Below are 12,425 nucleotides of genomic sequence, written 5' to 3'. Positions count from 1 at the left end.
AGGATAATTTGGGAGAGTAGAGATGAATCAGATGGTAAAAAGTGAAGGGTAACTGAGCCAGATTTGACAAATATCTAAGGAATGCCACAACCCCCTCCATACAATAGGGCCAATCTGTCCTAAAAACACATCAAAGAAACGGCAAAATTCAATGATAACTAGGTCAATAGGTGGCCTAAAACCTAATGTGAAGGGATATGTATACACAAAGGAAAAACTAGATTTAAAGGAAGTGATCCTTTGATTCTCATTAGGGACCAGAATCAGGAAGTCAAATTTCCAATGGCAATCTCTACGTACAACAGAAATTAAACCCTCGGTGATCTGGGAAGGGTAAACATCAGCGCGATCGTGAGAAATCATGAAAGTAACCTGACTTTTAATTAATTCTCTATCTGTGACAAAGGAAAGTTCAGTAGGAATAATCTTGTCGACAGTAGGTTCACGAAGCGGTTCACTAGAATCTCTATTTCTAGCAGAAGATCTATGTGAAAAAGAAGCCCTATTCTAGAAGAAGATGGAGGAGTAAAACTGGGTTGAGAAGAAGAACTACGTATAGAAACTGACCCTAAACTACAGAACCTACCACCTCTCCTACTTCTGGTAGGAGCAGAAGAAAGAGGAAGTTCGTCTACGATGAGAACTTTTCGAGGATTAGGATTTGAAGAAGACATAGTTGTATGAAGAAGTAGAACGTATTGAAGAACAAGAACAAGTTATGAATAAAGAACACTGAAGAAAATTTTTTCGTGAAAAGCAAAGGCAAAGGATGTATTTATATGCAGAAGCAACCGTCATGCAAGAAAGGTAATGATGGAAACGTCATTATGGAAACTGTCACTTCGTGACTAATGCAGCCTCAAAAGCCCTATAACCCGCTGAAGAGTTGCAGAGCCAATTGACGAATGCCACGTGTCACATGCATTAAATGAAAGTGATATACAACGCATCAGTTCAGAAGAAGGTACAATGGTAGGTGAGAAACGGCGGCAAAAATTCCCGCCTTAAGTGAGATCCACTTCTCAAATATTCAATTGCTGAATAATTGGTAAGTGGGGGGACAATCTGTATTGGGAAAAATAAATATTACACGTGGAATTAATTATGTGGCTGACATGGCAAGACATGTGGATCACTAGAAAAGCGACAGCTGGAGAAGAGTGTTAAAAATGTGTGACTGTTAATAGGTACGAGCAAAACTTCTAAGAGACGAGAGGAAATGGTAGCTCGGGTCTCTTTAGCGATTTGAAGAGGTACCGGTGGAATGAACCAAGACAATAAAAAGGACAGATTCATTGGTCTTCAATTAATGAGCATGAATGATTACAATGTTACAGAATATTCACGAAACAATTACGATTACCAATTATAACGTTGCATTAATGTCATTAATGCTTATAATGACTCGATCATAAAAGGAAAAAAGACGTTGTACTTAGAGGTGACTATATAAGGAAAAGAGATATCATTTGTATGGAGACGTTCCAATTATTATTGGAATATAATTATTTACTTCTGCTTTCTACTGATTACTTTGTTATTCTGATTTCCTTTCTTACTGCAAGAACATCGATTTCCTTGATTATCAGTAACATGAGTATTTTTAAAAATAGGCTTTGACCGAAATTCCTATTTTTTGGTTAAACAGTCTCTTCTCTCTAATGATGTCTTCTCTATAATGTCTAACCTAATGATGTTCCCTGATGTTTAATCCTTCAAAAACTAACTTTAAGAGGTATTTATAGGGTAGGGGCCGAATTTACATGTCCAATACTAATGAGGAATTAAACTTTTTTTTCAGATGGCATTGATGGCGCCTTGTATTGTTTGTAGCACTGTCGTTTCTGTGCAAGGCACTATCTGTAGCACTATCTTTTTCGGCGCAAGGCATTGTCTATGGTACTGATGACAGTGCCCTGGACAATGCCTTGCGCTGTCTATGGCACCGTTGTTACTACGCAAGGCACTATCTATGGCACTGACTTTTCGTTGCCTTGCATGTCTTCTTTTATTGCTCCATTTTGTATCTCTGAGGTACCATTTCATGCAACTTTTCTCCAATTCATGTCCATTCCTACACATGAAATAAGCTCTATTAAGCGCAATTGTCGCACAAATTAGCATCCAAACAACAAACAAGTAAGGTAAATAATGTCAAAATATATGGAATTATCTCACAACATCAGCCACCTAGGCCACCTGAGCAAATCCACGGAGTTGGAATTGGACTACCACCATTACCTGCTGAATAGAGCAGCTAGGCCACAACAAGGGCAGGTTCCTAATCCCAAATGGGAATTACCAAGTTTTGATGGTACTAACCCTAAGGTATGAATTCGAAAATGTGATAGATTCTTCAATTTATATAAGGTAGCCGAGGATATTAAAGTAGAAGGGGATGCTTTATATATGAATGGCAATGTTGAGTTATGGTATAATTTTCCTGATACTAAGCAGAAGAATGATTACATGGGAAGAGCTGAAGGAGGAGGTATGCAATAGGTTTGGGGAAGTGTTAATGGAAGATGTGGTGGAGGAATTTAACTGATTGCAACAAACAAGCAATGTCGAAGATTATCTGGTGAAGTTTGATGACCTTAAGTCTTAGATGATAGTGAGGAACCCTGCACTAAATGAGGCACACTTCCTTTATAGTTTTGTAGGAGGCTTGAAAGATGAAATCAAATATTCAATGACGCTGTTTAAACCTAAAACCTTGAGTTGTGCCATTGAGCAAGATAGAATACAGGAGAAGGCGATTGAAGCTGCCTTAAAGAAGAACCAGCCAGTAGCAACGGTGACCACTGTTGCTAAGGCTTCAGTTCCGGCAGTGGTGCAAAGGCCAACTGCAACTGCACCATCCAAACATAGTCCTTTGAGACTAATTCCAGAGGTGTATGAGTATAGAAAGGCCAACCAACTATGCTTCAGATGTGGGGAAAAGTTTGGTCCTGGTCACATGTGTCAATTCAAACAACTGCAATGCTTGACTGGAGAAGTGGAGGAAGTAACTACTAAACAGGAGGAACCACCACCTGAGGTAGAGATTGAATTAGACATGGGACCAGAAATACAGGAGGTTTTTTGCTTTAATGCTTTGTTTGGTACTTATATGGGAGTCAATACCATACTAGTGAGAGGAATGCTTAAAAAGAAGGAGCTAACTATATTGGTGGAATCAGGTAGCACTCATAGCTCATTAACGAGATTACTATCAAGGAGATTGGATACACACCAGTTTTTGCTAATACACTAAGAGTAACAGTGTTTGATGGTAATTATATGTATACCAACTCTGTTTGTCCTAAGTTTAGCTGGAAGATGGGTAGAAAATTGTTTGAAGAAAACTTGAGGATATTACAGTTGGGAGGTTGTGACATAGTCCTTGGCAATGATTGGATGAAAAAGTTCAATCCAACTAAGTTTTAAAATGAAAAGAACTGTGTTACCATTAGGAAAAAGGGCAATAAGGTGGTGTTGCAGGAAATCAACCAACAAAGGCAATTAGGATTGACTAGTGGAAGTATTATGGGAAAATTGATAAAGAAAGGGAAAACTCTCATGGCACACTTGTTCTTGGTGCAAGAAGTAGCGGCAAAAGAGGAAGAGTCAACTGATTCCTCCATCCAGTTAGTGTTGATCACCTATCAAGATGTGTTTGCTGAACCTAAATCCCTACCTCCTACAAGGGCCCTAGATCATGGAATTCCACTCAAGCCAGGATCTGCACCTGTCAGACTGAGGCCTTACAGGTATAATTTCTTTCAAAAAGAAGAGCTAGAGAAACAGGTGAGGGAGATGATGCTTAAATGGGATCATTAGAGATAGCCAGTCACCTTTTTCTTCACCAGCTTTACTAGTAAAGAAGAAAGATGGGACTTGGAGATTTTGTGTGGATTACACAGGGCTTAATGAGATAACCATCAAAGATAAGTATCCAATTCCAATAGTGGATGACCTGCTAGATGAGTTGTATGGGTCATTAATTTTCTCTAAAATTGACCTAAGGGCTAGTTACCACCAAATTAGGATGAGGAGTGAAGACATTTACAAAACTACATTTAGAACTCTCTTAGGACATTATGAATTTAAGGTGATGCCTTTGGGCTAACCAATGCTCCACCTACATTTCAAGCACAATGAACCAGGTTTTTCAGCCTATACTCAGAAACTTTGTGTTGGTATTCTTTGATGACATCCTCATATATAGTAAATCCCTACCTGAACACCTAAAACATTTAGAAACAATGTTCTAAATCCTGAGAGCTCAGACCTTGTATGCAAAGAAGTCTAAGTGTTCCTTTGGGCAATCAAAGGTGGAGTACTTAGGGCATGTGATTTCAAAGGAGGGAGTTTCTACTGACCCTGAGAAGGTCAAAGCTATGGTGGACTGGCCTACTCTTACTACCTTGAGAGGGTTGAGAGGATTTATGGTATTAACAGGTTATTACAGAAAATATGTGCTCAATTATGGAGTTATTGCTAAGTCACTAACTGATTTACTTAAGAAGGAAGCCTTCAGGTGGAATGAGGAAGCTAATAGTAATAGTGACTACTCAAGGGCCTCATATATATCATTACACAGCTGGAGTATTGAGAAAGAATGGCAAAATTTACATAGGGGATCATGGTTCACGCAGGCAGCAACTATTGGCAACGTTTCATGACTCACCAATTGGAGGGCATTCAGGCCAACTTGGCACTCTCAAAAGGCTTTCACAACTATTTTATTGGCCTAGTATGAAACAAAATGGTGATTGACCATGTGTCTGCTTGTGATGTTTGCCAAAGAAAAAAAAGAAAATGTTCCTTATCCGGGCCTACTGCAACCTCTACCCATTCTAGACCGGGTTTGGAAATATATCACTATGGATTTCATTAAAGGACTACCAAAGTCTAAGGGCAAGGAAATGATCTTTGTGGTAGTTGATAGGAGGTCAAATTTGCTCACTTTATGACACTTGCTCACCCTTAAACTGCAGTGAATGTGGCTAACAAGTTCTTCAAGCAAGTGCATACGCTGCATGGGTTACCTGGTTCTATAGTTTCTGATCGAGATAAAGTATTCTTAAGCAACTTCTGGCAGGCACTATTCAGGCTGTTAGGCACTCAACTTCATTTAACTACTGCCTACCACCCTCAAGGCGATGGCCCAAGTGAGAGGGTGAATAAATGTATTGAGAATTATCTTAGGCGCATGACTTCTCATAGGCCAGTACAATGGAAGCAATGGTTACCTCTAGCTGAGTGGTGGTACAATACCAATTTCCATACCAGTTTAGGTTGTACTCCTTTTGAAGCCTTGTATGGTTTTACTCCACCACAGTTATCAGTTGGGCCACTGCTGGATACTCGACTGTCCAGGCTGCTGGTGATGATGTTATGAGGAGGCAACAAGTTCAACAATTGTTGTAGGACAACTTGATTAATGCTCAGGAGAGGATGAAGTTATATGTAGATCAAAGAAGAACTGAAAGGGAATTTCAGGTAGGTGACACGGTGTTTCTCAAGCTCCAGCCTTATAGACAAACATCCTGAGCTCTCAGAAGAAACCTCAAACTCAGTTCCAAGTTCTATGGGTCATACAAAGTCATTGCCAAGGTAGGACAAGTTGCTTACAAACTGGAATTACCTCCTACCTCCAAAGTACATCTTGTATTTCATGTTTCTCTATTGAAGAAGAAGGTGGAATCCAAGATTACTACTCAGACTACACTGCCCCAGACTGTGGATGATGGACAGTTTTTGGTTGCTCCAATTGCTATCTTACAAAGACAAATGGTTAAAAAGGGAATCGTTGCTGCCGTTAAGGTCCTAGTGCAATGGTCGAATTAAGCTCCTGGGGATGCCACTTGGGAAAATTATGCAGATTTGAAAGCCAAATTCCCTCATTTTGATCCTTGAGGACAAGGATCATTTTAAGGGAAAGGGTATGTCATGGTCTGTAGGAGTCGTTTATTTTAAATTTGGCCGAATTCAATTATAAAAAAGCGGAGGGGCCTCATTGCAAAACACAAAAATGTTGAAGGGTCGAGATTAGATTAACCGATAGCGCAGATCATTTTCAGCAGCATCATATAACGACGGAGAGAGAGAATCAAAGCGAACTTCTGGTATTAGATTCTCCTCTCATCTGATTCTTCTCCCTTCAATCCAAATTCTTCTTTCATCTATATCTATTCTTCTCTTCTGTTTGCAGACTCGAGCTCACAACAATGGCGAACATCAATAAGATGTTTTCATTTTCTCATTTTAGTTGTAACACTTCCATTCTGTCAATAAAATCGAAAATTGCCCCAAAATTTACTTGTCTTAATTAGCTGTAATTGTGGGTTTGAGCTTAAATCGAGCTCAGATCTTGACACAAAGCAACGAAAAAATCTAACAAATTTGAAAAAGAAGAAAGATAGTTAGTCCTTAAAAAGCTCGATGAGTTCATCTAGCCTTACTAAAGCTCCACCAAAATATCCCATGCTTACCCATGACCAAGACCGGAACATTTACAAGGTTAAATATTTCAGGTATATTGGGAACAGAAATTCAGGAAACACCGAGGAAAAAGAGATAAAAATGTAGGTCAATATTAATCGATCTTTTTCTATATGAATTTAAACAAATGAGAAACAGGATTATAAAAAGAGAAGGGACAATAAAATAGAGAAGAGAACGGGCGTTCGAGACAAGAAATAAAAGAATGAACAAAGATGATTGTAGAACAGACGGGAACTTTGGAAATGAAGGTTAAAGAGTGTCCTGACAAGGGGGCCCAAAATCACTTGTTAAAAGCAGAGGGTTTCTCACACAAGTATTGTTGGTTGTGACACCAAAAGTAGTTTTTTTTTTTTCCAAGCAACGGCTTAGCCAAAAAACATTCTAACAAGTGACAAGCATGCAGCTGATAAAGAAAAGCAGAATCTAAAGAAGATGAGTACTTTAGTTAAGGATCCATTATAACTAACAGTAGCATCAAGTTAATTCGCTACAACAGCACTAAAAGTATTTACGCTGACACTCTATAAACAGGTCAAGAGAAGACATGCAGCAAATTACAAATGGATAATACTACCAGGATACATAGACAAGAAAAATTCATCTAATGGATATCAGGTATTCCACCTGACACCACGCTCTCATCCACAGGTTTAGGGCCACCACATGATCTTGAGACAGACTCAAACAGTTTCTCTATCTCTGGAGCACATCTTGTAAATGGTCGACTCCAAAAGTTGTACCTAGGATTCTGTTGAACAAGCAGAAATACTGTGTTGAGAAGACACAAAGGAATGAAGGTTGCAACAGCATAAATAAAACACATATTACCTTTATAAGCTCAATGAATGTGATCAGGAGACCCCACGGATGAGGTCGGTTCACAATCAGGCGTTCTAATAGGACTCTGGTTATCTGTTCTTGGATCATCTCCTGCTCCATTTACAGTAAATTCATGACTTAGAACGATCCAAAATATAACTAAACAAATCAAATTTCTAAGTAGTCTTTACACTGTGCATATAGTGATCTCAATCTGCTAATAGCCGGGCCATATCATATACTCTTAGAAAACAAACATCTTCTCCGTTTCCAATATACACTACAACTTAATTTCCAATATACTAACCTAGCAAGAGGAAATTTTAACAGATCAAGACCTCAAACCAAAAATGAAGAATCTACAAATTGGACCAACGGTTGATATATGAGCTAATATCTTCATCAGGCCATATCATTGGCCTGTGAATTTAAAGAACATTCAGATAGGAGAAACAAAATTATTATGGTAATATTTTTAAGAAACATAATACTATTACAGTTATAATCATTTGCCATTGCGAAAAATTAGTTACTCAATTACAAAAAAATATGGACGACGTCCATAGACAAGGAATACAACCAATCAAACACACAATGAGAAACATTCTCCTGGAGTGCAATAATACAGCCAGTGAAGAAAAGCAGAAACAGAACAACAAAGCTTTCGTCCTTTTTTTGGAAAGGGGGGAGGGAAGTCTTTAATGTTTGGGGATCTGGGAGAACTTGAACAACGGAGGCTTTCAGCTTTTTGCACCTGTTTAGCTCTTGCAGCTATACATGTGTGTGTGTGTGTGTGTGCACGAGTACACGCATAAATATAATGCACACATAAGCTCTCTCTCTCTGTCACATTTATGTGACATTTTTACTATTTGGGGAATCAAATAGGTTTTTCATTGACCACGATATTTCAGACAATAGTTTAGATATTTTGATTAATTAACTATTGTAGCTTATGTTATTTTTTATGCAGTTCTCAAACATGTAAATTTTATTTCAGAAACTTAAAAATCTTGTCTAAATTCACACAAAAAGTTTAGGTACCTTGACCTCTTACTCCGAACCCTGCCATATAAAATGTGAAGAGAGAGAGAGAGAGAGAGAGAGAGAGAGAGAGAGAGAGAGAGCATGCATAAATACTTCGACCTCTAACTCCAAACCTTGCCCTGTAAATATTGTTTGGGGGTGGGGGAGTGCGTGTTTGTATTTTGTGCACGTGTATAAATAAATACAAAGGACCACCTAATAATGATGCGCATCATCATAAAGCAAAAAAGATCAACAAGTGAAAACCACAAATATAAGTTGGAAAAGTAAATGACAAGTACTAGAGCACCTGATTTGATTCCGCAAATAGGTAGAGCAGAATAAAGGAGAAGTAATGTGTGTGATTGTTTGGGTATCGCAATTGATTAGCGACTGCATTCAAAAACAAGTAACGCCCCTCCGTGTCCAAGTCCATTATTAAAGTCTGGAAAATATCCAGAGCAGCACCAACCAAGAATACTGCAAATGGAACACTACTGGGCATCGACTGTGCATGAGGAGTTTTTGCCTGCAGCTGCTGGATAGCCTACAGCGACACACCAAAGGTAATAAGTACAGGGTAACGAAATGCACATAGCAAAACATGCCATGCTGCTACAGAAGAAGAAAAGCTTAACAAAAAGTTGGTAGGCAAATCACACAAGCCTGCACTAAATGTAATGAAACAGCACCCAGTTTGACTTCTCTAGCACACAAACTCCTCCGGGGGAGAATATTTATTGAGTACCATAAAGGATAAGGACAAGGCAAGAAAGCAATTGAATCATGACTTTACCTGCATTCCAACATAGAGTACAAGGGAGTTGATAAGGGGTACATTGTAGCGCGTCCCAGCCTTGGCGGCTTCACTTGGAGAGAGCAGCAACTTCTGCTTCAATTCACTCAAAAATGGAGATCCCTGTTGCCTTGTCTGCAATCAATCAGGACAGTATAATATAAGATGATGTATATAATATCATTCATTCTCCTACTCCTCTCACCCACATGTCACACATGCTATGTAAAATGAAGAAACAATTATTTGATTATGTTAGGATTACCTTCAGATATTCATCTACATCACCCTTGATCTGTTTTGCTTTAAGAGCTGCATCAACTTCAGAAAGAATGCGAGGGGATTGACTAATCTCTGCAAGTAGATCAATCTAGACAACCAAAAAAGAGTTCATTGAACAAACTAATCCGGTAAAGAAAATTTTGAATAAGATTCACAAGACTAATGACCTTTAAGTTGGGAGTTGATGGATCAGGAAGCCTCATGTTGCGAGGAAATGCACTTAAAATTATATTTCGCATTTGTATGCAGCTTGGAGGGATAACATCACAGAAGCTGAAATGGTAGTCACACAGAAACTCTGGAAAATCATGCAGGAGAACCAACAAAACCCTGAGAGTCCCTTTATACAAAAACTGGACCTAACACATGAAAACAAGAACATGAATTAATATAGGGGGTTTAAGCAACAACGCGCATCAGCAAAGATTAAAAAGCATAACATTTTTTTCAAACCAACCGGTTCTCCTAGCTCAGCATTCCTAAGAAAGGGCTCCATAAACTGGAAGAGGTCCACCAACAACCGCTGAAAATAAGGCCACCCCTTCTGAGCATTTCCAGCAAGAAGTTTCGGCATAAAACTTCGGTGACTTACAAGTTCAAGCCATGCAAAGCTGAAAGCAACTCATTAAGTTAGTCACTCATACAAGCACACTACGTACCTTCTAGTAAATAGCACATCAAAAGATCAATTAATCCTTCTAGAACACACTCTGTATTTTCTTTAATGCAACAATTTATGTCAGAATATAATCAACCCATACATTTGAAAAATACCCACTCAAACGAAATTAGATACCTATCCTCTAGAGAAGATGTTTAATACAGTATAATACACTTATCTATCTTGAGTATGCTACAATAAAATCCAGCATGGAATATAAGTTTATCAGGAAAAAGCAGCAGACTACCAAAACCTTCTTTTACAGAATCCATAGCTTTTCCTTCAAGAATAATCTACTTTTGAGTGGGAAATCTCTACCACACAGGAGGTACTGTTACCTGAATCCTGGAATTTTGAGGGGCTGAAGAGCATGGAAGGCATTGGCCAAAGCTGTTAAAACCTGAAAGGACCCAGTGGAAATCAGTTCTGTAACTGAAGATCTAGGCATGAATATATACAGGGAAAATAGGAATTTACCTGAAAGTTTGCACCATCAAAAACAGGGTCCAGGGAACAGAGATCCAATAGCCAATTAATGAAAAGCCTAAAATATGGTCTAGGATTAAATGTCAGCTTCTTTTCCTCAGCGTCTTTCTGGATGAATTTGACAGTGACAGCGAGAACCTGTCAAATAAAGCAAAGTGATGTAAGTCGAGAAACCAACAAGCAACAGTAACCTAGAGGAAATTTTAGATAATTTCCATACCTTTGGCAGCAGCAATAATTTACTAGATCCCTGATCCACAGGATAAAACTAGAAAAGAGACAGATAGCAATCAGGAAACAACTCCTATTCTAAGCTACTGGATGACATAAGAAAGTTCTACAGGTAAAAATGCCAACCTTCAAAATTGAGAACACTAATTTGGCATAGATATCAATTGCAAGGAACGATAGAGGTTGTGCTTGGTGAGATTGAGGGGTGGAACTCATAACCTCAGACGAAAGGCAATGCGAAACGGAAAGTTCCTGGATAATCATGTAATTAGCTTGCAATAAATGCTTAAACACTTGAACAATAGTGCTTGACTAATGGAATAGGTAAAAATCACCGTGAGTCTGCGGAAAAAACGATCTGAAGTTTCATCGCCTTTTAATAGGCCACTCTGGTGCAATTGCAGGATATAATGAGCATGAGTTGCATCATTCGCTCCCGGAATTTCACAAATACGGTACCATTCAGCAAAGAGCATAGAGACCTACAAAAGTCAATGACACCGACAGCAACTTAAGAAAGAGATGATAAAATGCCAAGATGAAAACTAGCTCTTTTTCACGATATTGTACATGCTCCGGGGGGGGGGGGGGGGGGGTGGTGCACAAGCCACAAAAGATGTTTTCTATATGTTGCAAAACCAAGCAGGATATTTTGCACCTACAGATAGACTGTGCTCCTTGATGTTTCTGTTCATGTCACAGAGAGTAGAGAACAGCATAAAATTAGAAGTGCACCAGCATTTGTTTAGGATTAGATTTCTCATAAACAAAGCTAGATAAAATGTTGTAACTATTTAGCGTCTTATCAATTACGATATTTTGCCTTCGGCTTTCCTCTTCTTTCTTTGTTGAAACTATGTTCCTGGGATGCCTCCAACAAACTAAGGCATCAACCTTCCGAAAAATGACGGTAATCTTCCTAAAAAAAAATCTCTTTCATGAATATTCATTATTTTAGTGATAGTACCCGACTAGAGTCCTAAGGACCTCCACTTTCATCCACACAAAAAAATGAACCTCCCCAAGGCAATCCTTCTCCTGTCACACCATCCTATGAAGTAATACTCCTACCTAACTTAATGCCGTACTGCAACTTTAGGATGTTCTAAATTTATAAAACAATTCTCATATTGAATTCTCTGCCTGGTCACACTAATACTACCAGATCAACTCTTGAACTCTCTGAAGAATCAAACTACAAGCATAACTCTGAGAAGGAGCAAGTAGTATGGGTAAATGAGCAGCAGGCAAGACAAGTGAAATCAAGCACCAACTCCAGCTAATCCTTTACAATAGTTGTACTTGCACAAAAGAAGCATATTGCAAAAGATACCATAAAAGCGACATTTCACCTCCAAAAATAGGGCTATTAATAAATAAAAACAGCATCGAACAAGAAATTAAGGTGGCTGGGACCTACTAACAATTTCTTCATTCCAATTTTAACTATACATCATTCTTAACCAATTGGGATAAAGCTGCAAACACATTAAATAGAAGGAAATACCTGCTCGCGAAAGCCTGCAGGATCTGGTTCAACAGATTCAGAAACACCATAATCTTCTCTGGTACCAGTAGCAGGCCCAGCAATCTGTTCAAGTATTGACGTGAAATCAAAACGTACGGGAGGCA

The 12,425-nt window shown here is 38.7% G+C and overlaps 1 protein-coding gene across 1 annotated transcript in view; it reads right to left on the bottom strand.

The window, feature by feature from the left end:
- Window positions 1–6,916: 6,916 nt before the first annotated feature.
- The window catches only part of LOC109242495 (CCR4-NOT transcription complex subunit 1), a 32,468-nt gene continuing 26,959 nt past the window's right edge, over window positions 6,917–12,425 (bottom strand). Inside the window, exons 39-51 of the mRNA XM_019409343.1 lie at window positions 12,301–12,384; window positions 11,129–11,275; window positions 10,920–11,045; window positions 10,783–10,830; window positions 10,554–10,700; window positions 10,415–10,476; window positions 9,873–10,026; window positions 9,583–9,774; window positions 9,399–9,503; window positions 9,134–9,268; window positions 8,648–8,884; window positions 7,321–7,422; window positions 6,917–7,240 (exon numbers count right to left, since the gene is read on the bottom strand). Coding sequence (XP_019264888.1) covers window positions 7,094–7,240; window positions 7,321–7,422; window positions 8,648–8,884; window positions 9,134–9,268; window positions 9,399–9,503; window positions 9,583–9,774; window positions 9,873–10,026; window positions 10,415–10,476; window positions 10,554–10,700; window positions 10,783–10,830; window positions 10,920–11,045; window positions 11,129–11,275; window positions 12,301–12,384 — 1,686 coding nt within the window. The 3' untranslated portion in view covers window positions 6,917–7,093. The remainder of the gene's footprint in view (window positions 7,241–7,320; window positions 7,423–8,647; window positions 8,885–9,133; window positions 9,269–9,398; window positions 9,504–9,582; window positions 9,775–9,872; window positions 10,027–10,414; window positions 10,477–10,553; window positions 10,701–10,782; window positions 10,831–10,919; window positions 11,046–11,128; window positions 11,276–12,300; window positions 12,385–12,425) is intronic.

The sequence above is a fragment of the Nicotiana attenuata genome, unplaced genomic scaffold, assembly GCF_001879085.1.
Source record: "Nicotiana attenuata strain UT unplaced genomic scaffold, NIATTr2, whole genome shotgun sequence".
In the NCBI taxonomy this organism is placed as follows: domain Eukaryota; kingdom Viridiplantae; phylum Streptophyta; class Magnoliopsida; order Solanales; family Solanaceae; genus Nicotiana; species Nicotiana attenuata.
This window is presented reverse-complemented; position numbering and strand designations above follow the sequence as displayed.